Below are 27,888 nucleotides of genomic sequence, written 5' to 3'. Positions count from 1 at the left end.
AAGTAGTGATTAGGAGACTGACTTCTAGGATTCTGTGTGTGAGTGTGTGTGCGCGCACGCACACATGCACACGCACACGCGCCTGTATTGGGGCTCGAAGTCAGGATCAGTCCCTTAGCTTTTTTTTTTTTTTTGTCAGTCCTGGGCTTGAGCTCAGGGCCTGAGCACTGTCCTTGGAGTTTCTCAAGGCTAGAGCTCTACCACTTGAGCCTCAGCACCACTTCCGGCTTTTTTGTACGTATGTGGTACCAAGGAATCGAACCCGGGTCTTCATGCATGCTAGGCAAGCACTTTAACCACTAGGCCAAACTCTAGGCCCCAGTCCCTTAGCTTTTTTGCTCTGACTCTACCACTTGAGCCACAGCTCCACTTCTGCACTCTCGGTGGATACTTGGCAATAAGAATATCATGGGCTTTCCTGTTCAGGCTGGCTTCAAACCTCAGATCTCAGCCTCCTGAGTATCTAGGATTACAGGTGTGAGCCACCCATGGATCGATGTGGGGTTCTTGTGAGGATTCAAAATTAGGATTGGGTTCACTCCCTATACTACAAAGGAAGAAGAAAGTGGGGGGGAGGCAGAGAAGGAAGGGAAGGGAGAGGAGCCAGGAGAGAGAGGGAGGGAGGGAGGGAGGGAGGGAGGGAAGAAATCCAAGTCCTTAGCTTAGCATCCAACAGAGTGTGCACTACCTAATGAAATGATGACAGCTCCCTTCTGTTACGCCTGGGATTATGGGTAGAATCTCTGATCACCCAGAGAGGGGCTCTGCATTCAGTGCTCACCTCCATTTGGCAAAGGGCCAGAGGAAGGCCTGCGCTTAGAATCCCATGAAGGAGTTTTCGGGCATCTCAGAGGAATGAGGGCTGGGCTGTCCTTGGAGTCACCAGGTCAAGTCTCTGGCTGCTCCAGCTGTTTGATATTGTTCTTCAGTCTGCAGCCACAGAACCCCTGGATGTGGATTCCCGTCCTCCGCCCCCCTCCCCCCACCTTCCCCCGCTGCCAGCCTCATGCTGCATGTGGGGGAGGCTGAGCCCTGGGCTAGTGCTGGTGTCACCCTGTTCTGTGCCACTGCAGGTGGACGGATGGCTCCATTATTAACTTCATCTCATGGGCAGCGGGCAAACCTCGGCCCCCAGGGAAAGAGAAGAAGTGCGTGTACATGACAGCCAGCAGAGGTGAGTGTGAGGCGGGGCAGGAAGCAACCGCAGCCAGGGCCATCAGTCTCTTCTCATTCTGTCTCTCTTTTTGGGGGGTGCGGGGGGCCTGGTACTGGGGTTTTCACTCATACTTGCTAGGCAGAGGCTACCTCTAGGCCTTTCTGCTTTAGTTATTTTTCAAGCAAGTCTTATCTTTTTACCTGAGGCCAGCCTCAGACTTGGATCCTCTACAGCCTCCATCCACTGACAGATCACACTATGCCCAGCAGTTTTTTTCCTCCCCCTTTGGTTGTGGGGTGTGAACTTACGGACTGGATGCTATCCCTAAGCTTTTTCCACTCAAGGCTAGCGCTTGACCACTTGAGCCGCAGGCCACTTTTGGCATTCTGATGGTTAACTGGGTAAGAGACTCATAGACTTTCCTGCCCAGGCTGGCTTCCAGTCAGCATCCTTAGATCTCAGCCTTTTGAGTAGCTAGAATTATAGGTGAGAGCCAGCCGCCCAGCTTACTGATTGAGATGGGGTCCTTTGTTCTCCTAACCTCTACTTCCTAGGTAGCTGGCATTGCAGACACAATCCTAGTTCTTCTCATTCTTTGTTCCCAAGCCCAAGAAGGGCTTGACCTAGAGAGGGGTGGCTTGTGCCTTGTGGCTCCCAAACTACAGAGGACTTGAGTTCAGAGCTGGACGAGAACCCCAATTCATGCTACCAGCTACTGCCCTGACCCACCGTGGGGTGACTGTCCTCCCCTCCCTCCACAGAGGACTGGGGGGACCAGAGGTGCCTGACAGCCTTGCCCTACATCTGCAAGCGCACCAACAGCACAGGGCAGGCACAGCTTCCTGACCTGCCACCTCCAGCCCTGGGGGGCTGCCCTGCTGGCTGGAGCCAGTTCCTCAACAAGGTAGGAGGTGGGGGAGACCTTGGCAGCATGGTCAGGGGAGGAGGTGTGAACCTGCGGATGCTGGCTCTTTGGCAACTGCTTTTTGCAGTTACCCCCCCCCATCTGTCTTTTACTTGGCCCCAGTGCCAGGGCTACACTCTGGAAAATGGCTCAATATGGTAAGATCTTCTGGTTGACCCGGGGCAGGGTGTCCAAATAGATTGAGGTTTTTGGATCCATTGTCATCAAACCTTATGATAATGAACTCCTCCTAATAAAACAGAATAGGGGCCATACATTCCCAAACTCATGTGTGTGTGTGTGTGTGTGTGTGTGTGTGTGTGTGTGTGTGTACATAGTTGGCTGTATGTATCAATAAAAATGCATATATAAGTAAAATGTAAGAACAAAACCACTTAAAACATGCTAAAGGTGAAAAATATATTTTACAATGGAAAATTCTTTGGTATGTAAACATGTTTGGACTCACTCAAATGATTAGTTGTAGTAATTATCAATGTTTAAATAATGTTTAGAAGAGATGTGGTTGTATATATTCCATAATTAGTTTTCTTTGTGATAGAAAAATCCTAGCCTTGTTTTTTTTTCCCCCTTAATTTAAATTTATATTTAAATGGTACCTAATAGTATAAAAGTTGCACATATTTGTTGGGTATCCTGTGACATTTCAGTACGTGTTTATGTTGTACGCTGTTTAAATCTTCCTAAGTATTTCGTATTCTTTGGGGGGAAATATTAAATAATCATGAATTCTAGCTTCTTTGAAGTACATAGTACATTACTGTTTTCTATAACCATCCTATTGTAGAATAGCATCCCAGCACTAATTACTCCTGTCTTCTTGTAGCTTATACCTAACCAATCAGTTTTCCTCTGCCCTTCCACTGGGAATCCCCATTCTATCTTCAACTTCTGTGTGAGATGAACATATATTCTGCATAGGAATGAGATCCCATGGTACTTACTTTTCTGTTACTGTATTTAAAAATCTCAGTGTGGGGCTGGAAGTATGGGTCCAGTGGTAGAGCTGCCTATCTAGCAAGCATGAGATTCAGAGTTCAAACTCCATTACCCAGGCAGGTTGGTCCATGAGACCTTTATCTCCAGGTAACCACCACAAAACCAGAAATGACATTGTGGCTCAAAGTGGTAGAGCGCTAGCCTTGAGGAAAAGAGCTCAGGAACAGAACACAGGCACTGAGTTCAAGCCCCATCACGCACGCACGCACAAAATCGCATGGAGTTTTCTCTATAGGCTAACTTTGAACGGTGATCCTCAGATCTCAACCTCTTGAGTAGCTATAATTATAGGTGTGAGCCTTCAGCACCCAGCTTGAGCTTGAGCTTGTGTGTGTGTGTGTGTGTGTGTGTGTGTGTGTGTGTGTGCGTGTGTGCGTGTGTCTGTGTGTGTATTGGTCCTGGGGCTTGAATCGGCCTGGGTGCTATCTTTGAGCTCTTTTGCTCAAGGCTAGAGAGTTACGTCTTTAAGCCACAGTGTCACTTTCAGATTTTGCAGTTTTTAAGTGGTCAATTAAAGATTAAAGTCTCACAGGGACTTTTCTGCTCAGCCTGACTTTGAATCTTGAATCTTGATCCTCAGATCTCAGCCTTCTGAGTAGCTAGGATTACAGGCGTGGGCCACCAGTGCCTGGTTCCACGGGACTCAACCTCCAATTAACTACCAAAACAAAACCAAACAAAAAGCTGTGAGTTCAAGTGGTAGAGTGCTAGCCTTGAGCAAAAAGCTCGGGGACAGCGTACAGACCCCCAGTTTAAGCCACAGGACCATCACATGAGACAAAAAAATCCCCCTCCCCCCAAATTCTCCAAGAACCTTGGGCACATGTCTGAATCCAGCCTCTGTGGCAAGTTGGGAGGGTAGAGTCTAGTCTAAGACCCTGGTATCCTGGTTCTCAGCCCCCAAATGACCCATTGCTGAGGTGGGTGGCAGGAAGTAGGAGCTGGGGCTCAGATCACCTTCTTTCCCACAGTGCTTCCAAATCCAGGGCCAAGATCCCCAGGACCGGGTGAAGTGGTCAGAGGCACAGTTCTTTTGTGAGCAGCAAGAGGCCCAGCTGGTCACCATTTCGAGTCCCTTAGAGCAAGGTAAGGCAGAGAGGCCACGGGGAGGCCTGCCCCCCTCATGTCCTCCAACACAGCCCCCCAGCCTCCCTGCTCGGAGGGATTGGGGATTGGCCCATCACTCTTCACTCTCTTGGGCTCTGTAGCATTCATCACAGCCAGCCTACCCAATGTGACCTTTGACCTCTGGACGGGCCTCCATGCCTCGCAGCGGGACTTCCAGTGGGTGGAGCAGGAGCCTCTGCTCTATGCCAACTGGGCACCAGGGGAGCCCTCAGGCCCCAGCCCCGCTCCCAGTGGCAACATACCAGTAAGAACACCTCTCCACTCTCTCCCCCTGTCTCCCCTCTTTCCTTCTTTCTTCCCTTTTGGGGGGCAGTGGTTCAAGTGGAGGAGAGGCAGCCACTGGGACGTCTCTGAGCAGCTCCTCCTCCCTCCCTCCCCCAGACCAGCTGTGCGGTCGTCCTGCACAGCCCATCGGCACACCTCACTGGCCGCTGGGATGCCCGGAGCTGCACTGAGGAAGCTCACGGATTCATCTGCCAGAAGGGCACAGGTGTGTGGCACCAGTGTACCTGGAACTCTAATGCTGAGCCAAGCTGCCAGGGGCCATGCCATCGTGAGGAGTGGAACAGGGTCTCCCGAGCCTTCGAGGCCCTTAGGACAGAGGGTCACGTGTCTACTAGGGAATCAGGTGGGCGGAAATGCAGGCACGGAGAGCAGGAAAGACAGTAGCAGGCTTCGGGGGTCGTGGTGGCAGATCTGGAAGTGTGGAGGGCTCCCCTGGAGAGCTGGACCCTCGGTGCCTGGCAAACACTGGACACATCCCTGGGGTGAGGCCTCTGGGTTCTTTCTGCCCCCTGCACCGTGCCTTCTGCCCTGGGTTTCTTGCGACAGAGTAAGGCCAAAGCCTTAGTTCCTTCCTCCTCTGACTAGGAACAAATATGCCTTCTTCATGAATAAGTTTACCGAGGGTCATTCTATGCCAAGTACCATGTCCAGTGAAGACCTGGTCTTGGTTTGATGTCTACCCCTCCACCCCCACCCCAACCCGGAGCCTCGTGCATGGGAATGAGATGAGGGTGGCAGAGCCCAGCCTGAGCCCCGCCCTCTTCCCTGTAGACCTTTCTCTGAGCCCATCTCCAGCTGCATCGCCCCCCGCCCCGGGCACCGAGCTCTCCTACCTCAATGGCACCTTCCGACTGCTGCAGAAGCCGCTGCGCTGGCATGACGCCCTCCTGCTGTGTGAGAGCCGCAACGCCAGCCTGGCCCATGTGCCCGACCCCTACACCCAGGCCTTCCTCACGCAGGCTGCCCGAGGCCTGCGGGTGCCCCTTTGGATTGGGCTGGCCAGTGAGGAGGTGGGCACCCAACACTCCAGCCCCTGCCCTTACCCCACCCACTGCCTAAATTCCTCCCTTTCTTCTTCTCCCTATCTCTCCCCCCCCCCCCCCCACTGACTATCCCTCCCTTCTTCCTGCTCATGCCTCATGTCCAGGGGGCCCGACAGTACTCCTGGGTCACAGAGGAGCCCCTGAGCTATGTGAACTGGCAGGATGGAGAGCCCCAGTACCCACAGGGGTGCACCTACCTGGATGTAGATGGGGCCTGGCACACTACCAGCTGTGACACCAAGCTGCAGGGTGCTGTGTGCAAGGTTAGCAGGGGTGAGTATCACCCACTGAGGTCAAAGTCGGGGTGCAGTGGTCCTGGGTGGTTATTGGGCTACATCCTCAATACTGCACTCCCCCATCTTCCCCAGGGCCGCCTCTTCCCCAGAGGATCAAGTACCATGGCAGCTGTCCCCAGGGGTTGGTGGACTCCGCCTGGATCCCTTTCAAGGACTATTGTTACTCCTTCCACATGGAGTTGCTGCTGGGCCACAAGGAGGCGCTGCAGCGCTGCCAAAGAGGTAGGCGGAGGCAGGCCAGTCCACGTGGGCATTTCAGAGGGTCTCCTCTGACGTCACTCAGACCCCAGGGAGGCAGTCACGGGTCTCCCTCTTTATTTTGTTTTCGAGGCAGGGTTTTTAGGAACTCTTGATCCTCCTGGCCAACCCATCTAGTTTTCCCTTCCTTTTCATTGTGCCAGTCCTGGGGCTTGAACTTAGAGCCTCATGCTTGCTCGACTTTTTCACTCACAGCTGGCAGGCACTCTGTCACTTAAGGCATGCCCCCAGTTCAGGCATTTTGCTGATTAATTGGAGATAGAGTCACATGGACTTTTCTGTCTAGGCTGGCTTTGAAGTGATCTTCATCTCTCACCCACCTGAGTAGCTGGGATTACAAGTGTGGAGCCACGTGGCCTGGCTTCCCCTTCACTTTCTAATTCCTAGAGACTGTATGTGACACGGACAGTACAGAGAGCATAGGTGTCTGGTACAGAATATTTCTACGCTATACACACGTGTACAATCCATGGATTCCACACTGGCCTGTACTGGAGGCCAGACAGGAAGGCTGGGGAGGGGGAGGTTCTGCTACCCCAGGGAAACCTAATGGCCCTAACTAGGCCTCCTTTATGTCCAGCGGGTGGGTCAGTCCTGTCCATTCTGGATGAAACGGAGAACGTGTTTGTTTGGGAGCACCTGCAGAGCTCTGAAGGCCAGAATCGGGGTGCTTGGCTGGGCATGAACTTCAACCCCAAAGGTAGGTACCCCAAGAAGAGGAGTGGAGCAGGGCTTGTGCTATAGGAGAGGTGTCCTATTCTTTTTCCTCCCTGGATTGGAGATGGAGAGGCATGGGAAGAGAGGAGTATTGGTCCTCAAGCACTTCTCCTGCCTGCTCCCGCCCCACCTCGCACCCATGTACCCACATCCCCAGGGCCTTCCTTTCAACAGGAGGCACACTGGTCTGGCAGGACAACACAGTGGTGAACTACTCTAACTGGGGATCCCCTGGCCTGGGCCCCAGTATGCTGAGCCACAACAGCTGCTACTGGATCCAAAGCAACAGCGGGCTGTGGCGTCCCGGGGCTTGCACCAACATCACCATGGGCGTCGTGTGCAAGCTTCCCCGAGGTGAGCAGGCATCCTGGCAGGTCCAGGAGACACAGCAGGTCAGAGGGCATGGGTCAGAGGTCATGAGCAGCAGGGAACCAGGGCAGTTGGGACCCCTTCTGGGGACCCATTAGTAGGAAGTGCTGGCTCTGAGCTGGACAGCAGGCCCCAGAGGCCAGCAAGTCCCTGCCAAGAGCTCTCCAGGTGTTTGCTCAAATGATTGTTACTGTTATGGCAACCGTTACCAACCAGCCTCTTCCTTCTTCTGCAGAAGAGAAGAGCAGCTTCTCCCCATCAGGTGAGTGGAAGGCAGTGCTGGAGTAGGCCTCCTTCCCCCACACCCCTGCTCTTCAGCTCGCCCCTGCAGGCAGGACTGCATCCTGACGTCTCCCTCCCCTCTGCAGCTGCACTCCCTGAGAACCCAGCAGCCCTGGTGGTGGTGCTGATGGCCGTGCTGCTGCTCCTGGCTCTGATCACAGCCGCCCTCATCCTCCACCGGAGGCGACAGAGTGTGGAGCGTGGGACCTTTGAGGGCGCCCGCTATAGCCGCAATAGCTCTGGCCCTGGCGAGGCCACTGAGAAGAACATCCTGGTGTCGGACATGGAGATGAATGAACAACAGGAATAGAGCCAAGGGCGTGGTCAGGGCCATGATCGGGCGCTGGGGAGCTGGGCCCCGGGACAGCCAGGGCGCCTCCCCTCAGCCTGTGGAGGGGAAACCCCTGGGAGCCACTGTTGGGAGCTGGGACTGGGACTGGGGCAGGGCCTGGGCTGGGGGTGGGCACCCACTTTCCTGCGAAGGCTGGATGACACCCAGATGGGTACAGCATGGAGATTCCCTTTCTGGGGGCCTGAGGTCTTACAGTCACCCGAGACAGGATGGGGAGGGCCAAGGAGAGCCTCTTCTTGCCCTTCCTCCCCAGCCCCCCAGCCCAGGCCTACTGACCTTCTCCCTCAAGACTTCTTCCTTGTAGACCTGGGGGACCAGGGCTGGCCCCTCAGCTGCTCCCCATTGCTTCTTCTCTCCTGCCTGATCGTCTCAGCTCAGTGATCCTCACCCAGCCTTTCTCCCAGCCCCTCTCGAACCAGGCTTCAGCAGTCAGGGAGCTCCCTAGCTCATAGTGAGGGTGAGCCGATGGCCAGGCATCTGTCACTGGGGCTGGAGTGGCCATGAGGGTGGAACAGGAGGGGCCTGGGGGGGGGGACTAAGAACAGACACCAGTGTGTCTTCTGCTGGGGTAGAGACAGGACTTGGGGGAGACACTCCATGCTCCCAATGGGGTGCTAGGTGTCATCTCCTGCCTGTTGGGGGGAGGGTTATGTTCCTGAAAGAGTCCCCTGTGGGGACCAAGATAAGTTCCCTAATGTCTCTAGCTCCAGGCTCTTGTTTGGAGAGAAAGTAAGGGGTTGCCAGGGTCCAAGAGGCCAGGCAGTGGGAGCCCAGGACGATGCCAGGTGTCGCCCTCTAATGGAACCCAGAGGAACAGCGCCTTCCCAAGAGGCCAGAATCCACCCAGGATGTCAAAACAATGTGAACACGGACTTGAAAACATGGGCTTTTTTTTTTTGTTGTTGTTGTTGTAGTTCTTAATTTTTTTTAATGTGCCCTTATTCTAAAAGAGTAAAAAAGAAGAGCAAACAAATAAAACACCTTCCAGAGGCTTGAGAGCTGAGGGTTCCAGTCTTGTCCTGGGGTCAGCCTGGTTCTTCACATTCCTTGAGATGAAGCCCGTGTCATAATTTCTGAAGCCTATGGCTGGAGCACTTCAGAGAACAATAAGTGGGCCCTGCAGCCAAAGAGGGGGGCACTGTGAGGAGTGAAGTCAGCCCAAGGCAAGGTGCTAGTTTTGACTGCCTCGGTGGGGTCCTATTAGAGGGAGGGAGATGAACTGAGTTTAAAAGTACAGATGGGCAGCATAGACATGAGGGCCCAGGGTGGAAGAAGTTGGGGTCCCTGGTGTCTCAGAGGACCAGCAGGAAGGTTAGGCCCGCGGAGGAGTGTGGAAGTGTGTGTGATTTAAAAATATGCTTGGAAGTAGGGGGATGGGCAGTCTGACCTTTTAACAAGATTGTTCTAGGATATGGGCAAGAGACAATGGGTAGGAAGCAGGAGTGAGAGCAGGAAGGGCATGGGAAGCTCTTGTAATAATTCAAGCAACAGGACATGGTGGTTGGTTTGGCTCAGAACTGCAGCCTTCAGATGCAGAGAGAGAGAGAGAGAGAGAGAGAGAGTGTGTGTGTGTGTGTGTGTGTGTGTGTGTGTGTGTGTGTGTGTGTGTTTGCCCTGCTCATGGCTTTTTAAATATACATTTCTCCTTCTATGAATAGGCAATGCAGTCACATGGTTCGGACCCTGAAGGATATAAAAAGATACACAAAGATACGCATTGAACATTCTTCCTCCTCCTACCCCATTCCCATCCAGCCTGCAGCCTCCTTCCCTGCTGCTTTCCTGTGTCTCTCTCCAATGTTTCTTTATAAAAACACGAGCACCAGATCTGCCTGAGGGATGAGGGACACACTGGCGCTTGTGAGAGCTGAGGATAGGCTGTGCTGCAGGAGGGGTTATGGAGGCATGGGGGAAGTCTTCCACACTCTCTGGAGAATGGGTGCCATTAGCCAGAAATGGGGCCCTGGGGCCTTGTGAACTGAGTCCTGAGTCCAAGACTAGGGGACCTGGCCCAGCTGTCCCCTCTGTAGCCCCGGCAAAGCCTGTATTTGTGGGGTGGAAGGTGCTGGCCTCTGGGAGGGGGCCCTTAATGATTAACCCGCTTCATCCTGAAGTGAATTGCTTTCGCAGTCCAGGCCACATTGGCTTCCTTTGTGAACAAAGTGCCCGCACCAGCTACAACTCAAGAGCCACTTGACAGGGAGACTGGGAGCCACTCTGAACCAGAAATCACCCCCGCCCCTTGATGCCCCTGACCTCTGCCCTGGAAGAGAAGGAAGCAGAGGGGCAAAGGCAGGTTTGCAGGAGCTAGGGGCAGGGGAAGGGACCCAGTTCAATTTGGGGGACAGACCTTGGTGTCTATGGACAACCTGCATTCAGCAGCTTTCCCCTGTGACTGGAGTCTCACCGGAGCCCTGCACCCCCATGCAAGCATTTCCCATGAGCCCTTGGGGCTCCCCAAAGATCTTGTTCATAGCCTATCTGATGGGGGCGCCTGTCAGCCCCAGAGGACCTTTGGTCACTCTGGATGGATATGCAGGAGGAAGGCACGTGGCACAGCCTCCTTTCTCCCTGTTAATTTCAGTTCACTAAACATGAAGTGCCTCTTTGGGATGCCAAGATATTTGCAGGGTGGCAGATGTCCTAAACCTGTCCTGGTGGGTCTGGGCAAGGGCGCTGTCTGCCAGGCACTGAGCCCAGGCTTCCCTTATAGGACTCCACTGGCCCTGCTCTGGTCACCTGGACACGAAGTGACAACTCAATGAGTCTAGGGCAGCTGTAGAATGGCATTCTGGCAGTCACTTGGTGTCATACTGGGGACGGCCTCCTCCCAGGTTTCCTGGCAGAGCTGGTCTGGCCCAGTGGGCAGTGAGTGCTTAGAGGCTGTCGGGGAGAGGAGCCAGCCATACCACGTGGCTCTCCTGGACCCGAGTAGCCTGAGCCAGGCCAAGCTGCCTGAGCCCCAAGGCTTATGAGTACAGCAGTCACATGGTAAGAATTCCGTCTTAGGGAGGCACTGAGGAAGGCAGGCAGGAAAAGGGAAGGAAGAGGCATGCAGACCAAGGAAATGAGAGGCCATAAGTGGGGGGGTGTTGGGGGCCGAGTAACGCCATTCTAATAACTTTCTGCTGAGACCTGCAGTAGGGGTAAACAAGTGGACCTCTTTATCCTGCCCACCTGTTGTGCTGATAGGCTCCCACACCCAATATAAGGAGGGGAGTTCTAGAGAGAGAGAGAGATTCCTGCCTTGATGAAGCTGCGTGGCGTTTCTGTTCGTGCTCTGGGAAGCAAGGCTGAGTGCGGGAGGACAGTGGGCCCTCTCCTCTCGCGGCTTGAACTGGTTGGGGTGTGCTTTTCCCCATCCCTCCTCAGGAGGGACTGGGGACGAAGGACCCCAACATAGTGGCGCCCAACGTGGGGCACGAAAGAGGCACAAAAGAGCCAATGTGGGGCAAGAAAGAGGCACGAAATGGGGCATGAAAGGGGCACGACTGTGAGTTGAGCCAAGTGAGAGATACATGGAGGAAAGACTGAAAAACCAGAGAAAACCTGAAAGGCACAAAAAGATTGAACAACCAGGGAAACCTGAAGGGAAAATGCAGGCTGAAGTCACTCACAGGGAAAAAGAAAAAGACAGGAAGAGAAAGAGAGGGACAAGGAGAAAGAGAAAGAAAAAAAAGGTGATAAACAGGAGAAAGGGAAGCAACTACCTGCAAAAGTCAAGAAAAACTCAGACTGAAAAACCAGAGAAACCTGAAAGGAAGATATAATGCAAAGAAAATGAAAAAGGGACTGAAAGGCCAGGGAAAAAGAGAAAGACAAGGAGAGAAAAGGCAATTGAAAAGCCAGGGAAACCTGAAGGAAAAATACAGGCTGAAATTGCTCACAGGGAAAGAGAAAAAGGGAGGAAGAGAAAGAGAAGACACAGGGAGAAAGAAAGAAAACTCCTCAAAGACTAAACCAGTGAATGTGTGTGAAAGGGATTTTAATCATTCCCAGATCACCTCCGAAGCGCGGGTCACTTCGGGAGGAACCTCTCGGAGGGCGAGGCAATGTCCCAGGAAGGGAGGAACCTCGCGGGAGTCTCTGGCCAGAGCAGTGGGGCGAGGCTAATGGTTACCTCGCAGAGGGCGAGGCCTATTTTCTACTTTTCAAGAGGTTTTAGAATGGAACCGAATGGGTTCAGACTGGAACGACCGCGAATGTGTGTGTGAATGGTAAATGTAAATCTAAATCTAAGTCTATACGGGAGTAAACAGTTTAAGAACAGGTGAAAAGCGCAGACTTGAGAAAGAATTAAGTGGTGGTGATTTAGAAAGCCTGTGCTCGGGTTCAGAATAGTTGAAAACAGGCTAAAGCTTTTTAAAGTCCCTGACAAAATACAGAGACGACGCCCCTGAGTCAGCTTGAAGAAGTTACAGAAAATGGATCTTCGCCCATAACCCCCTAAAAATGAAGGGACCAGAGTCATTTTTAAAACAAAAAGGGAGGGACTGGAAGACTCCTCTAACTCTTCCATTGCCCTGCTACTCCCTATGGCTTCTCTGTTGTAGTCAGAGTCACTCAGTATATACTAGTGCCTGTACAGGAGGAGAAGAATGCTTTTCCGCTCATCAGTAAAAGACTTTGGTGTTTTCCTGCCCTTATTGCTGCGAGTATTGTCCTTGCCACTGGGGTTCCTACAGAAAATGATTTGAATACTGCGTTGTAGATCTCAGAAGCCATTAATCAGCATGTGAGGACTGGAATTGTTATGTGCACAATTGTTACAATATTCTAACTTTGGGTGATTAGTTATCTTGACACTATTTTGGGATTGATCAGTTTGGAATTGTTTTTATGCACTATAATTGTAATATGTCTATTGCTTGCCTACAAAGTCAACGCAGAAAGTGAATGCTAATACGACAGGCATTTGCTCCCATGGAAATAGATGCATCTCCTCAGGTCTGATTTGCTTAAATGGAAGGCTGGTAGTCAAAGATGGGAAAGTCGCAGCTATTAGCCTATCAACTTAAGACAGGAGCCAAGTACCTATCAACCTAGCCAAGTAAAAAGGACTTGGTGATCCCATGACGAGTAAGAAGACTAATGAGCTTGGAGACACCTAAGACAGGCACAGCCGATCTAATATGGTGGTAGCCCCACATATACTAAGTTTTGTCTTTTTTAAGATAAAAACGGGGGAGATGTTGGAGGCCGAGTAACGCCATTCTAATAACTTTCTGCTGAGACCTGTAGTAGGGGTAAACAAGTGGACCTCTTTATCCTGCCCACCTGTTGTGCTGATAGGCTCCCACACCCAATATAAGGAGGGGAGTTCTAGAGGGAGATTCCTGCCTTGATGAAGCTGCGTGGCGTTTCTATTCGTGCTCCGGGAAGCAAGGCTGAGTGCGGGAGGACAGTGGGCCCTCTCCTCTCGCGGCTTGGACTGGTTGGGGTGTGCTTTTTCCCATCCCTCCTCAAGAGGGACTGGGAACGAAGGACCCAGATAGCTCTTTGGGGTCTGACTTTATCTTAGGGCCTAGGGCTGCCAAAAAACACCAGGAAAAGGCAGCTTTCAATCTTTAATTCTACTAGAATCAGTTTCCAGGAAATCTTCTGCTTGTTTTTGGTATCTGTACTGGGGCTTGAACTCAGGGCCTAAATGCTGTCCCTTAGCTCTTTTGCTCAAGGCTGGCACATTCTACCACTTGTCCCCTCCATGTCTAGCTTTTTGGTGGTTAACGAGAAATAAGAAAATCTCATAGACTTTCCTGTCTGGGTTGGCTTTGAACCATGATCCTCAGATCTTAGCCTCCTAAGTAGCTAGTCCCCAGCTAGCTTCCTGTATGGAGGGGCTGAAAGGCAAATGCCAGCCCTAGGAGGTTTGGCAGAAAAAAAGAGCAACAAGTGGTCCTTTTGTGGCGGAGATGGACATGCCACTGGCAGCGAGGTTCAAGGTCATTTTTACCTTTATTTCCAAGTGCTTCTGAGTATTGAAGTCTATGGGGTGCCAGGTTCGCAGAGGGGGCCGATGTGGTCCTTATTCTGCCAGGTTCTGATGCAGAGATGTGCTGTCCTTCCGTATTCTCTCGAACTCAGCAGCATGGTGGTATCTTTCCTGGACTGGAGCTCCAGGTGCCCCGGAAGTGGCATCAGATGGACAGTTCCTCCATGATAATGTTGTTAGCACCATCTTTCCTGGGTGTCTGAGGAAGATTGGTTCTAGGACCTGCTGCTGGTACCCAAATGATATTTACCTATAATATGTGCACTTTTCTCCTGTACTTTGTTGGTATTGGAATTTGAACTGAGGGCTCCTCCATCTCTCCAGCTCCTTTCTCTCCATATCCTTTGCTGCAGCTCCCTAGCTCTGGCACCCCACATCTTGGGAGCTGGGTAAGGTGTTACCTTTTCTCCCAAGCAGTAGAGCAGAGGAATTAGGCACATGGCCTCCTCATGTGTAGACCTTATGAACTGCATGTGTTCTTTAACCTCTGTGAGATTAAATTTCCTTCCAGGTAACATGGGGTTAATCATGGTTGCTTCACAGACTTATTTGTATTACAGATATTTTTCAAGTGCCTATTTGTCCCCAGAAGGACAGCTCTTAGGCAGTGCTAGCGGACAGGGAGGGAGGAGTACAGTCTCCTATTACCCTCATTTGACTCTTCCTGTCTATATCCCTTTGTCCCAAGAAGGCTGAGCCCTGTCGGGGTGGGGCTCATCACACCTCACAGCCTGGCATGCACTTATCATTATGCCAGCTGCAGGAAGAGCCAATGGCTGGAAAAGGCCCTGTGTGTCCCAGCCTCTGGTAGAAGCTGGCAAGAATCACCCCATTACAGAGGGAAACACAGCCCCCTTTTATTAGCTTTGCCTTTTTTTTTTTTTTTTTTTTGATCAGAGACTAGGCACCAGTGGAAGGCCTTTCAAAAGAGTTCCATAGGCTGGTGGTGGGGACTTAGATTTGGTGTCTCTCCCACTTCTGACTACACATGCCACTTCCACCTTTCTAAAACCCCACTGACACCATCCTTGATCTCCAGGCCCTGAGGCCACTGGGAGAGGGCTGGGTTGGAAAGCAGGAGCCATGCCATGAATTTAAGGACTTGGCCATTTGTTCAGCTAGCTTGCTGGTGCTCTACCACTTGAGTCATGTCTTCAGCCCAGCTTTTGACTGGCTGTTTTGGAGATGGATTCTCAAGGACTTTTCTACCTGGTATAGCCTCAAACATGTGTCCTTTAGATCTCAGCCTCCTGAACAGCTAGGCATGAGCCTATGGGCTCATTTGTCCTCTATGATTCTCATTCTCCTTCCTCCCCTCTGTCTTTCCAAACAGGAGCACGGAGGTTCAAAGAAAGAGGGGGAAGCACTTCTTTTTCATTTCACCTCTCTTCTTGCTCTCAGACCCTTCTCCCACCGAATCTGAGAACATTTACAGAGGTACATACCAAGCCTGTGGCATTAAGTTCAAACTTTGTAAACATGCAGCTCAATGAGCTTGAGCAAATTTGTCTAGATGTGTGACTATCACTACGAATTGGCCAGGGTCTGCTTAGTCCCTGTGCCTTTCCCAGCTCCCAAGCCCTCAGCTCTCTCTGTGGGACTTATTGTCTTTCCTAGAAGCTGCATATAAGTGGACTCATCATGGACTATGTAGTCATTTATGTTTGGCTGTGTGTATGTGCAGAACAGTAGCATACTCTTCTATTAATTAACCTACCTCTGTCTATATATATTTTGCCAGTCCTGGGGTTAGAATTATATTATGGGCCTGGGCACTGTCCTTGAGCTTTCTCTAGGCTAGCACTCTTATCACTTGAGCCACAACACCATTTTCTGGCTTTTTGTGAGTATGTGGTACTGAGGAATTGAACCCAGGGCTTTGTGCAGGCTAATCAAGCACACTACCACTAGGCCACACTCTTTGTACCAGTCCTGGGGCTTGAACTCAGAATCTGGGCACTGACCCTGAACTCCTTTTGCTCAAGTCTAGTACTCTATTTGATCCACATCATCATTTCCGGCTTTTTCAAGGTAATTGTTGGACAGCCTCATAGCCTTTTCTGTCTGAGATGGCTTTGAATCATGATCTTCAGATCTCAGCCTCCTGAGTAGTTAGGATTAGAAGTATGAACTACCATCGTCCAGCTACTTATGACTTTTTTTTTTTTTTTTGGTGATTAATTGGAGATAAGAGTCTCATGGACTTTCCTGGCTAGGCTGGCTTCAAACTGTGATTCTCTAATCTCAACCTCCTAAGTAGCTAGAATTACAGGGGAGAGCTGCCAACACTGGCTCTGTTTTCCTCTCTCCTCCCCATATACAACCCTCTCCAATCTCTCCACCCCCTCCCCCACAATTTTCTCTCCTCTTTCTGATCTCTCTGACCTGTCTATGTCCTGACTTAGTCTTGGGGCAGGTCCTAAGTGGGTCTGACTGCCCCAGCTCATGGGGGCCTGAGATGCATCACACCCACCGGGTCATGGTAGGCAGCTGAGCAAAAGTACAGGTGGTATGTGTGTATGTGTGTGTGTCTGTGTGTCTGTCTGTGTCTGTCTGTCTGTCGGGAGTTTTCTTCTCCCTGAAGTTCGAGCTGCTCTGCCTTCCTCTGCCAGGAAGGGAAATAACATGAAATAAAGGCCGGAGAATAAAGTCAGTTTACTGAAGGCCAGGCTCCATTCCACTCAGGGTGGATGGAAGCCTAAACCAGCACCCTGAACAGTGGATCCCAGCTGCTGGGACTGCCGGGGCACCTGGGTCCCCTTGGGCTTCTTGGCAACAGGAGGACAGCCTACCAGGGGCTCGGCATCCCCAGGTGTTTAGACCTGGGCTGCCTGGGCCTCCACTGTCTCCTGTGGCTGCTGTGATCACTCAGGTCAGAGCCCCAACCAGAGTGGCACAAGTTGCAAATGATAATGACACAGTGGCTTCGGTTTCGGTAAAGAGGAAGAGGGGAGGGGGCTGGCAGGACATGGGAGGACTGCTGGCTGGAGGGGTCTCTGCTGCGCCCTGCAGCCGGCTCCCTCGCTAGACCACCCGGCTTGAAAAATTGCTCTCATTTCCATCTCCCGACTCGGAACCTAGAAAACAAGATGTCATCTCAGGCCTCAGCCGTCTTCAGAATCTGTCATGGTGTCATTGCCCTTCCCTGTGCCACCCTGCCCCAGGGCCCAGCCACACACACACACACACATGCATACACGGATGGCTACAGAGCCTGCAGTCTAGGGCCGTGTGGTTGTTGCAGCCTGACCAGTTGTTTCAACCTAGACTGCAACCTCCTGGTCACATGTTCTCAGTCATCTCCACATCCCACTTAGCCTGGTGTGCAAATGTTTGCAGGCCAAATTCTCAGAACAAAGTTCCCAGTCCCCTGCCCCCACTGCTTCACTGATAGAGGGGAAACTGAGCTAGATTCCCAAGATGTCGGCTGGAAGTCAGGAACTGGGGGAGGGACATATGCTAGTGGAAGGCAGTGCTGGTGAAAGGCTGTGGATGGAGGGTAGTAAACGGTGTCTCCTTTTTCTTGGGGGAAACTTGTTTGCAATATATTTCTTTCCATCTTGGCTAGAGTGAGCATCGCCTCAATATTTAGAAACAGTTTCTGGGGTCAGGTATGGTGCACACCTACAATTTCAGCTACTAAGATTAAATGATCTTGGCCCAAGGCTGAACCCAGGCAAAACCATGAGACTCTATTAAAAATAAACTGGTGGCGTGCTGGTGGCTCATGCCTGTATCCTAGCTACTCAGGAGGCTGGGATCTGTGGATCGCAGTTCGAAGTCAGCCCAGGCAAGAAAAGTCTGTGAGACACTTATCACTAATGAACTACTCCGAGAAAAGCTGGAAGTGGTGCTGTGGCTCAAGTGGTAGAGCACTAGCCTTGAGCAAAAGAAGCTCAGGGACAGTGCCCATGCCCTGGAACCAGCAAGACAGCAACAAAAATAGAGTATGGCTTAAATGGTAGTTCAATCCCCAGTACTGTTCCAATATCCCTCTCCCAAATAGGAAGTTTCTGATTGACTGCCATCTTTTCCCCATTTCCCTCCAGAGCCTCTTCAGCGCTGCCTTTGGCCTGAAGGAAACCCATCTTCCAGGGCTGTCTGTCCCAGACTGCTCTGGTCTTTTGGCCTAAAGGCCAGCATGGGTGACTCTGCTCCAGCCCTCACCTGTATGGAAATCAGCAGGTGGCATTGCTCCCCTGGTCTTGGTTATGGTGACAATCACTTGTGATATCTGGGAAGCAGCTGCTGGGGGGCTGAGCTGCAGAGCTGCCAGGACATTGTCACACTCTCCCAGATTCCCTAACCTGGGTGCTGGCTGTGGCCTTTGTGTGAGTTTTTGGTTCTTGGGGCCAAGGGGACCGTGACCAGTAAACAGGCAGGCACGGATACCTTAGAACCACAAGGCAGCTGGCACCTCTTGTCCTGATGTTTGGGTCTTTTCCCTTCCTGTTGACCTGAACTGAGCTGGGGTGGCAGGTCACAGCTATGACTCAGTGCTGGCAGCCCCCAAGTTAACAAAGTGCGGCCAACCAGGTGAGTCATGGCTGGGGGTGAAGGGTCAGGGTGTGTGTGTGTGGGGGGGTTGCTGGAAGCTTCTGGGTCTGTCTCTGGCTGCCCGAGTAGCTCTTATCTTGATAATATTGGAGAAGAGCCAGGCTGACAGCATACCTGACCGGCCCCTCTCTGCAGGGCGATTTTGGCCGGGCTGTGTCCACCCCTGCCTGGGGACGAGGGGGATTAGGTGGAGAGGGCCTGGACCCCTATTTCCAGGGCATTGCTTGGATGCCCCTCATTGGGATGGGGGCCCGCTGAAAGTGGTGGGGTGGAATCTAGAGCCACACCCAGCTCCCTGAGCACAGATGGGTTTGTGGGTGCCAGACAATCCGGGGACAATTGGCCTTGGGGCCGCATGGAGGACGGCAGGTCCTCTCCCCCCCTGTCTCCGGGGATCCTCTTTTTGAGGTGCCCTACAGAGGTGGTTTTAGGCACCCGCTCCGACCCCCACAGAGTGCAGCGTCCGGTGGGGCTCGCTGGGAATCCAGGGCGCCCTTCTAGGGGACCCCAGCCCTGGCCTGGGCCTGGGCTCCGCACTGGCCAGCCCTGGGCACTAGGGGGCGCTGCTGCCCAGCCGAACCCACAGGGGCGCGCCCGGGTGCGGGGCGCAGCGGGGCGGGGCGCGGGGACCGGGTTCCCCCCCCACCGCCCGGAGACCCGCGCCCAGGCCACGCGGAGGACCACGCGGCGGGGGTGGGGGTCACCGCCCCGAGACCACGTCTCCAGAGGTGCTGGGGGTGGAGGGCACACAAAGGTCACCCGGACCCCAGGGCCCCGGGGAGGGGCTGCGCCTGGCGACCCTGCGAGCATCCCGGGGCCAGGCTCGGCTGGACTCGCGGGGTGCGCGGCTGCGGGGGTGCCGTTGGTGGGCTCAAGTCAGAGTCACCCCTCTTTCCCCCGGCTCTGTGTCCCGAATAATAATAATAAATATTGTGGCCTCCGCAGGGTCGCAGTGTGGGCCCCCACCCCGGGGAGCCCCGAGTTGGCGCCACGTCTTCTGCACCCAGCTATTGGGGTTCGGGGGGTCCTCAGGGCGCCCCAGACAGATGGTTCCCGGGTGGGGAAGGGCGCCTGGGCACCGCGTCCCCGGAGGCGGGATCGCTGGCAGGGGAACGTTCCCCCGCGATTCCCAGGCTCGGCCCGCGTGGGAGACCTGGGCAGGTGGTTGTAAAATCCTCTCCCCGAAGAACCCCCAGAGTCCCCTCGGGGAGGGGTTTACAACCCTCCTGCTGGTGAGTCCTTCCCTCTCCGGCCTCGCCTAGAGCCCTCCTGCTGAAATCAAGACCCCCCCCCTTTTTTTTTCTTCCTCCCGGTGGGAATTTCTATGGAAGGAAGAAGAGGGAGAAGCCTTTTTCTCCAACCTGTTTGCAGGCAGTCGCCCTGCCTCCTGTGAGGGAGCTTTCTGGGGGGCTGCTTTGCTCAACCTCTGAATCCAGTGGACACACTTAGGTGGGTGTAATGGTAACCCCAGCCAATCCAGTCTCCTGCGTGCCAACAAGTATGGTTCCTTTTGGTAATGGCCAAACAGGCTCCTTTCAGGGTTTGGGAGGGAAAATTCCAGATAGGATTCTGACAGGAAAACAACAATAACAACCCAAACAACCACAACTACCACGACAATAACAGCAAACTCTAAAGCTCACAAAATACTGACTGGATGCTGGAGAAAAAAAAAATAAAAGACTCCTCCCCCTCCCCTCACAAAAAACCCTTTTCCGCTTGCTGATAGCCTCTGCCTCTCTATTGACCCTTTTCCTTGCTTTCAGGATGAATTAAAATTCTTATCTTCCCTGCCTCTCTCCAGCTTCCTTGGACTCGCCTTCCGGATTGTTGGCTGCAGCTAGAGTTTTCCCAAGCTTGGTGGGGTTATTTTTGCTTCTGGGTGGTGGTCATTATTTCTTCCCACAGTATCAAGTTCACAGTTAACAGTAAGAGAAAGAGGGTGCTTTAATGAACACCCTCAAAATGGCAAGACTGATCCCCCAAACCTACTTTCAGTTTCTTCCGGTCTGGGTTGTGGGTGATTTCTTGACAACTATGAGAAAGAAGACAATGAAAAATGAATTGTTTGTTGTTGTTTCCAATGCAATTGTGAGCAGACGTATAAAATTCCCTAGTCTCGGGAATGTTCTAAGACTCCCTCACAGCACTTTAGAGGGGCAGGAAACGAATCTGAGGGCATGGAAGACATTCAGGGCAGTGTGCTATCCAGCGTGATTGGGGTTTCACTGGCCCCAAGGATAGCCACAGTGATAACCCAGGTTGCCTTTGCGTTCGCAGCTTTGGGACTTCTAAACGGGGCCCTGTGAACAGGCTTGCTTCTTTTGCAGCAAGTGATCTGAACAGCAGAATCCCTTTCTGCTGGTGGAGTCACAGTTACAGGCTGTGAGGGGAAGGCTGTGCTAATTGGCCACTTGCCTCACCACTGGCTCTTAAACAATTGGTTGTATTCTCTGCTCGGCAGGAAACAGCAGACCCATCAAGGCCCTGGGCTTTCTCTTTGTTCTGACTTTATGGCATTTTATGCCACAATAAGATAGCTGTGTACTCCATGGGAGCCCATTGTGCCAGGCTGCAAGGAAGTGGGCTTATTGCAAAGGCACTGGTGTTCTTCCTCTTGAAGAAGAGGGGCTTTGTGACAGTCTAGGGACAAAAGAAGGGATGCTGGACTCTGTTATCAGGCAACTATCTGCCTGGCCAGTAGAGAGGCAGCTCTAGTCCCTGGGCCCCTCCCTGTACCCAAGGAGGTGGCAGGGGCAGGATGGAATTTCGTCTAGAGTAGGAGCTCCTGGTTGCCTGGTAAATTATGTATCAGGCTACTACTGGGCTATCCTCCACCTCCATTTACCCTAGGCTGCTACAATGAATGTTCTAGGCTTCTACATCCTGTACCAGGTGACCCTCACTCTCTAACCAATCCATATACTCCTGCGAAACCTGACCTTGGAGGGCAAATTATGTTTTTCTAACTGTGGGCCAAACCTGGGTTTTCCAGGTTTGGGGTAGATTTTGACCCTTGAAGCAAGAGTTTTTGGTCTCAAATATGAATGGACAAGTGGGATCTGAGAACCTTCTAGACCCTACCTACACTTTAAGTGAACTATGATTTCCCCTCCCCTACCACCTAGCCTGGCATTTCCACCATTAACAGCACAGCTAGGGCAGAAGACAAGGAAGGGCTCTCTCCTTTTCTCCTCTCTCTACTTCTCCCTCCTCCCCTCCAGAAGATGCCGTCATAATCAGAGATAAGACTTGGGCCACATAGGAAGCCCAGGGCAGGTCTGCTTTGGGGTAGCAGACCTCAAAGGATGGAGTGTCCCATGTAGATATGAAAGGGAAAGAGAGAAACAGAGAGTGTCCCATGTAGATACAAAAGGGAGGAAGCGAGGGAGGGAGGGAGAGAGAGAGAGAGAGAGAGAGAGAGAGAGAGAGAGAGACAAGAGACAAAGAGACAGAGAGACAGAGGAGGGCAAGTCCATTTAGTGCTCTCTTCCAGGTCTGGCTGCCTCCCCATCAGACTAAAGGGTGAGGCAGGTGGGGTCAGGTGAGGCTCTTAGGGTCCCACCAGAGCACCTGCTATGAGGAAAAGCCAGCTTCCCACTAGATGTGTGTGTGTGTGGGGCACATAACATTAGCGCTTCCTTTATGCTGCCCTCTTTACACCCATACCCAAGCCTGCCTTCCCATCCATGCTCTGTATGTGCCCTGGCTATTGTCCTGTGCTACAGCCACCCAGCTGGTTTCTTCCAGCCTGTCTGGCCATGTGACTGTTCAACTCATCATTCAAATGGCTAAATCTCCCTGCCTGTCAGTCCCAAGCTGGGATAGTTTCCAAGAGAAACTGTCCAGTAGCCTCCACAGCCACACCTAAGCCTTCCTGTCTAGCTTCTTGCCTACACTAAAAGCTTACTTCCTGCCGGCCCTGGCCACACATCCTTGGCTTTCTCTAAACAGACAGACTTTTCCATGTCTTTCAGCCTTTGTGTTTCCTCTTTCCTCCCCACCCACTGCCAGTTTCCAGGATTCAGTCGAAGCATCGTCTCTCCTTGGCTGATCAGTTTATAAGAGTGAAAATGGAAGCAGTGTTATCACCAGGTTCCCAAAGACTGATGACAAAGGTCTCCCAAGCAGGGGTCCCCTGGACACCAAGGTGGCAGAATTTCTCCTAGAGATGAGGTAGAAGCAGGGTGGACGAGCAATAGCTCCCACTTTACCCAGATGCTCTCAGCTCCTTCTGTTCTGTCATAATCTTCACACAATTTTAGGTCCTTTGGTTACTAAAAAAAATCCTTTAAAGTGCCTTCTTTAGACTCAGCCTGTAATAGGCAAGGGATGTCTTAAAATCATATCTGGACTCCAGGATAGCATTTAGAACTAAACATCTCTGTAGGTGTGCAGAATCAATGAGTAAAAGGATCTCTCTTGACTATGGGAGTTTTTCTTTACCTAGAATACTGTTCTCTCCACAAATTTATACTATTACTTCCCAAAATGTAATTCAAGACTTGCTAGGTTCTGGTTCATTGCACATCACAAAGTTATTTAGCATAGATTATGAGCCAGAAATGTCTTATAGAGTACCGTGGGATACGAAACAGACAAGGGTTCTATGCTCAAGTTGGTAATGAATGACTACAACCTACGCACACTATTTCCTTATTCAGTCATCATTTGGAACAATTACAATCATCCAATGTTCCTGGGATCCATAGTGCCGGGGGACATGGTCGGCAGTCAACCATGACTCATCCTGTGCCTACCATCAGGAAAGACAGGTGCAAAAGGCATGGCTTAGCCTTTAAACAGTTCACAACCCTCACTGGGGAGACAGATGGTCTGTTGGTGGTATAGTTGGAAACCCAGAGAGCCTCAGCCTGAGAAGATACTGTATAGTTGATTTCAGCATCTAAGAATTCAATGGGCCTACAAGTTCTCCTGTCCATGTGCTACTTTTCAATTATTTTCTGTGTGTGTTTGTGTGATTCTTGCTTTGCAATGCAATCATGAGCTCCACAAAGAAAGGGACATTGTGACATCACATCTGACAGCTACTTCCCCTGATCCCCATCTCAGCTCTGGTGCAGATGGTGCTTGTAGGATTGAGGAAATGATAACTGACACCATTGACAGGTGTTTGTCACAGGGTATCTTAATGAGACACCATTAAGAAGCCCAATGGTAATGACTTAACCACTGACAGGTAAGGAGGAGGAAGAAGGACTTCTCTTCCAACTCATTGCCTTTCTCTTGCTAAATGTTACTCTTAGATTAAGACACAAAATTCAGGAGCCGGGAGTTTGGCCTAGTGGTAGAGTGCTTGCCTAGCATGCACGAATACCCGGGTTCAATTCCTCAGTACCACCTACATAGAAAAAAGCTGGAAGTGGTGCTGAGGCTCAAGTGGTAGAGCTCTACCCTTGAGAAAGTCCAAGGACAGTGCTCAGGCCCTGAGCTCGAGCCCAGGACTGGCAAAAAAAAAAAAAAAAACCCAAATCTAGAAAAGTAAGGATTTGACAGAAGCCATTGGTTTTTATTTGGGATTCTTTTTCTTTTTTGGTGAGTCATGGGGCTTGAACTCGGCCTGGGTGCTATCCTTCAGCTAAAGGCTACTGCTCTACCCTTGAGCCAAGCCCCACTTCTCATTTTCTAGAGTTTAATTGGAAATAAGAGTCTCAGGTACTTTTGTGCCCAGGCTGGCTTTGAACCTTGATCCTCAGATGTCAGCCTCCTGAGTAGCTAGGATTACAGGTGTGAGCCACTGTACCCCACTTTTTTCTGATCTTGGGGCTTGAACGCTAGGCCTGGATGCTGTCCCTGAGCTCCTTTTGCTCAATGCCACAGTCCTACTTCTAGCTTTTTCTGAGTAGTTTATTGGAGATAAGAGTCTCATGAACTTTCCTGCCCAGGATGGCTTCAAACCATGATCCTCAGGATTTCAGCCTCTTGAGTAGACAGAACTACAGACATGAGCTACCGGCACACATATTCAGCCTTAACTGACTGCACTTGTATTAATGCTTGATGTTAGAGTGGGTGAGACCTATTTTAGAGTTTCTCAGCTTAAATGTGAACTGGTGATGAGAGAAGGGTGCCTGGCCCTTTTTCCTTTTTTCCCTCTTTTCTGCTCTGCTCTTGGTATAACTTACTCCTTTCTCTAGAAGAGTTTTGCCAGAAGGTTCCTCAGAGTCAGGGTTCTAAGGGCCTTGGTTTCCATTCATTCATTTGTACTGTTTGTCTTATGTTTGCTTTGCAGTCTCAGTGACTTGTACTAGTTGGACGATACTGGAGGTCCATCTTGACCTAAACCAACCCTGGTGCTTTGAACTCCAATGTGTAATAAAAAGTTCATTAAAAGAAGATGTGAAATCATGAAAGTGAAGCTACACAAACGTTACCCAAGGATCATTTCCTGCTTTCTGTATTTTCTTTTTTTTTTTAAATCAATATCTCTGAGAAATTTATGTCACCATTAAAACCATGGAAAGAGTTTAAGGAAGGACAGGCCTGGGTTAAACAGAGGGTGAGATTCCTGGAGAGATATATTGGCCGAGACCCAGAGGGTTGTCTTAATTGAGAGCCCAGGATCTGAAGGAAGAACTGAAGCCAGAAAAAAAGTAGGAAAATCTAGAATTTTATAACTTGATGGCTTGAATCTGGCATTTTAAAATAAGAGTGGCTTTGAACAGATCATCACAGTGAGTTCAGTGGGGTCTGTGGCAGTGTAAGGAGCCTTGGCGATTGCTGGGCTCCAATCTGAAGTGACGAGCACTGTAAGGTGTCTCTTGTCAGGGAGGAAGGAGAGGGTGGCGGGGGAGGAAGAGAAGCAGAGAGGGAAAATGGGGAGGAGAGAGGGACTAGGAGTGGGATGGCAGATCACTGAAATTGTCTCATGGTGCTATCAGTGACTCTTTCTACTGGTACACTGGCTCATAGTCTGGTCATGACCTTCTGGCATGGGAAGAGGTCAAGATCAAAGCCTCACAGGGAGTTCTCAGACTCCAGCTCAACAGCATATCAGTGGCTAGTGTGACCTTAAGGAAAAGGAGGCGCCCCTGTCTGTGCACAGCTTTTGCTGATCCTGACTCTGAGGAAACTTCTGGAAAAACTCTAAGTTGTACCAAGAGCAGAGCAGAAAAGAGAAGAAAGGGCCAGGCAACAAATTCATGGTGCTGACCTGCTAATGACTAAGTACCTTAAGACACTGTGGCCCATTGCTGACTTTACTAATGCCAAGCCCTAGTTGGTTGCAGGGCTAGGCTTCTCCCTCCACCCCACGAGGTCTGCTAGAAATCGTGGCCCTCTTGAAGAAAGGGCAGCGCAAATCAGGCACTGGTGGCTAATCCTATAAACCTCACTACTCAGGAGGCTAAGATCAGAGAATCAAAGTTCAGAGCCAGCCTGAATAGACAAAAGCCTGGAGACTCTTTAATTAACCAACACAAAGTCAGAGATAGGAGGAATTGCCCAGGCTATAGACTGCTATGCATGAGCAAAAAAAAGCTGAGGGAAAGCATGGGGTTCTGAGTTCAGACTTACTATTAGTACAAAAAATAAAATAAAAAAAAATAGCTGGGTGCTGGTGGCTCACACCTGTAATGTTAGCCACTTAGGAGGCTGAGACATGAAGATCATGGTTCAAAGACAGCCCAGACAAGAAAGTCTATAAGACTCTCCTCTCCCATTTAAAACTGTCTGTCTGTCCATCTGTCCATCTGTCTGTCTATCTCCAGAAGTGAATCTGTGGCTTAAGTGATAGAATGATAACACTTAGTAAAAAGACTCAGAGATAGTACTTAGAGGCTGAGTTCAACAACAAGGATCAGTACAAAAAAGTGCCATTGTCACTTGTCTAACAGGATCAGCATCCTAAAGACTTCTTGGAAGTCTTTCTCTTTCAGCAGGTTCGGGTATGCACATAGTGTGCTTGCTTATGCATGAGCCTGCGCTCGTGTGCACGCACACACACACACACAAGGTATACATATGCTGGGATACAAACAAAATAGGATGGTTCATCTGATTGTTCATCAGGCCTCCAGCAGGGAAGGTCCCACTTTGCACGGGTCCTCCGTACCTGGGCTGGGGAGGGGGGTACACCCACACAGTGCCCATGCAGCCCTACCATTCCTGGCTAGCCTCTATTTGGGGAGACTCACTTATGTGATCACGTGACCACCTAATATGGTCACTTCATTACTATTTGTATTTACTAGTCACCAATTACACGATCGCTTGCTTTTCAGAGAATCAGTGCACAATACCCTTCGCGACCCTTACATCTCAGTCCTAACAATGACTGCCCCAGATCTTCCCATGGGACCATGAGGGCCTCAAGCCTGTCTAATAATATTGCAGGGCTTGGGTGGACTGTGCCCCCACCCATTCCAGAAAAGGGCCACACTTACCCTCTCTCTTGAAACCCGTCTGTAGTTAAGTCGCATGAGCTCGGCAAACCTCTGCTCATAGAGGTGAAGCAGCAGTACCAGGTACAAGCCTGAATTCATCAGCTCATTTTGTGCCTAAGTATGGAAAAGAAAGCCAGTAAGTGCATGTACAGAATATTCAAGGAATGAGGTTAAATAAGATGTGGGAAGAAACAGAACAAGAGTCCAAGCTCCAAGGCATGGCCTGCCCTTGAGGAGCAGAGGGCAGGAGGTGCCCGGGGCTGGGAGGGAGGAAGGGGAGGCTGTCAGCCATTCTTCTGTATTTCTTTACTGGATGCTCTGAGAACGCTTCCTTTGACAAGTGGGGTCTTATTCCACAGACATTTGTCCCCGGAGCAGTTTTATAAGCAAAGCCTTGAGCCAGGTGTCGTAGGGAGCTCCTTGCTTGGATACCATCACCTGATCTGGGGAAGGTTCTCACAATACAGCTCCAATACAAGCCAGTGTGTGAGTACAGCAGTAGAGATGCAAACTTTCCTGCCTGGGGTTGGTTTTGAACCACAATCTTCAGATCTCAGTGGCTGGTGAGCTAGTGAGTCACCAGTGACCGGCAAGAGGAGGACTTATAATGGGTCCTTAAAAGATGGTAGGTAGAGGGCTGGGAGTTTGGCCTAATGGTAAAGTGCTTGCCTCGAATGCATGAAGACCCGGGTTCGATTCCTTGGTACCACATACATAGTAGAAAGCCGGAAGTGGTGCTAAGGCTCAAGGGGTAGAGCTCTAGCCTTAAGAAAGTCCAAGGACAGGGCTCCGGCCCTGAGCTCAAGCCCAGGACTGGAAAAATACAAAAAGATGGTAGGTAGCAGGAGGGTGTTAAGGCCATTCAGACAGACAGAGGCATTGAAGGCCAGCAGAGATGGGGTGGAGAATGCAGAGCAGGTTGTGGGCAAAATTCCTCTGTGGCCAGTGTGGCTAGAGTAGATGACGTTGGTGTTTGTTTTGGATTTTAACAAAGCATCGGCATGAGCTGGGGCCATGGGAAGCTAGGGACCAGAGCAGAAGGCACACTCCACGGTGACACAATCCGGGACAGAGATGTTGCAGGCGCACATTGTTTTTTGAGATGGTTCTTTGCTCAGAGGAAG

The 27,888-nt window shown here is 51.2% G+C and overlaps 2 protein-coding genes and 1 long non-coding RNA gene across 8 annotated transcripts in view; 2 read left to right on the top strand and 1 right to left on the bottom strand.

Annotated features, from left to right (window-relative positions):
• Positions 1–8,806, top strand: part of Mrc2 (mannose receptor C-type 2) — a 55,343-nt gene extending 46,537 nt beyond the window's left edge. Inside the window, exons 19-30 of the mRNA XM_090349982.1 lie at positions 1,074–1,174; positions 1,918–2,060; positions 4,052–4,166; positions 4,289–4,452; positions 4,590–4,698; positions 5,265–5,503; positions 5,641–5,809; positions 5,905–6,054; positions 6,671–6,790; positions 6,982–7,161; positions 7,412–7,438; positions 7,545–8,806. Of these exons, the coding sequence (XP_090206108.1) occupies positions 1,074–1,174; positions 1,918–2,060; positions 4,052–4,166; positions 4,289–4,452; positions 4,590–4,698; positions 5,265–5,503; positions 5,641–5,809; positions 5,905–6,054; positions 6,671–6,790; positions 6,982–7,161; positions 7,412–7,438; positions 7,545–7,768 (1,741 nt within the window). The 3' untranslated portion in view covers positions 7,769–8,806. The remainder of the gene's footprint in view (positions 1–1,073; positions 1,175–1,917; positions 2,061–4,051; positions 4,167–4,288; positions 4,453–4,589; positions 4,699–5,264; positions 5,504–5,640; positions 5,810–5,904; positions 6,055–6,670; positions 6,791–6,981; positions 7,162–7,411; positions 7,439–7,544) is intronic.
• A 7,632-nt stretch (positions 8,807–16,438) lies between these two features.
• Marchf10 (membrane associated ring-CH-type finger 10) overlaps positions 16,439–27,888 on the bottom strand; it is an 86,713-nt gene continuing 75,263 nt past the window's right edge. For 4 of the 6 annotated variants that reach the window (XM_090349978.1, XM_090349975.1, XM_090349976.1 and 1 more), the window contains 2 exons: positions 26,765–26,878; positions 16,439–16,879 (listed from right to left, as the gene is read on the bottom strand). In XM_090349978.1, coding sequence (XP_090206104.1) covers positions 16,676–16,879; positions 26,765–26,878 — 318 coding nt within the window. In that variant the 3' untranslated portion in view covers positions 16,439–16,675. Of the gene's footprint in view, positions 16,880–20,351; positions 20,395–26,764; positions 26,879–27,888 lie in introns of those variants that run through there. The other 2 variants (XM_090349977.1, XR_016538286.1) reach the window with 2 other exon arrangements.
• Positions 23,462–24,753, top strand: LOC150051192 (uncharacterized). The gene is made up of 2 exons (XR_016538287.1): positions 23,462–23,559; positions 24,613–24,753. It is a non-coding gene; the product is annotated as an uncharacterized LOC150051192 (long non-coding RNA).

The sequence above is a fragment of the Megascapheus bottae genome, chromosome 17 (assembly GCF_031878675.1).
Source record: "Megascapheus bottae isolate mThoBot1 chromosome 17, mThoBot2.hap1, whole genome shotgun sequence".
Taxonomy (NCBI): Eukaryota; Metazoa; Chordata; class Mammalia; order Rodentia; family Geomyidae; genus Megascapheus; species Megascapheus bottae.
This window is presented reverse-complemented; position numbering and strand designations above follow the sequence as displayed.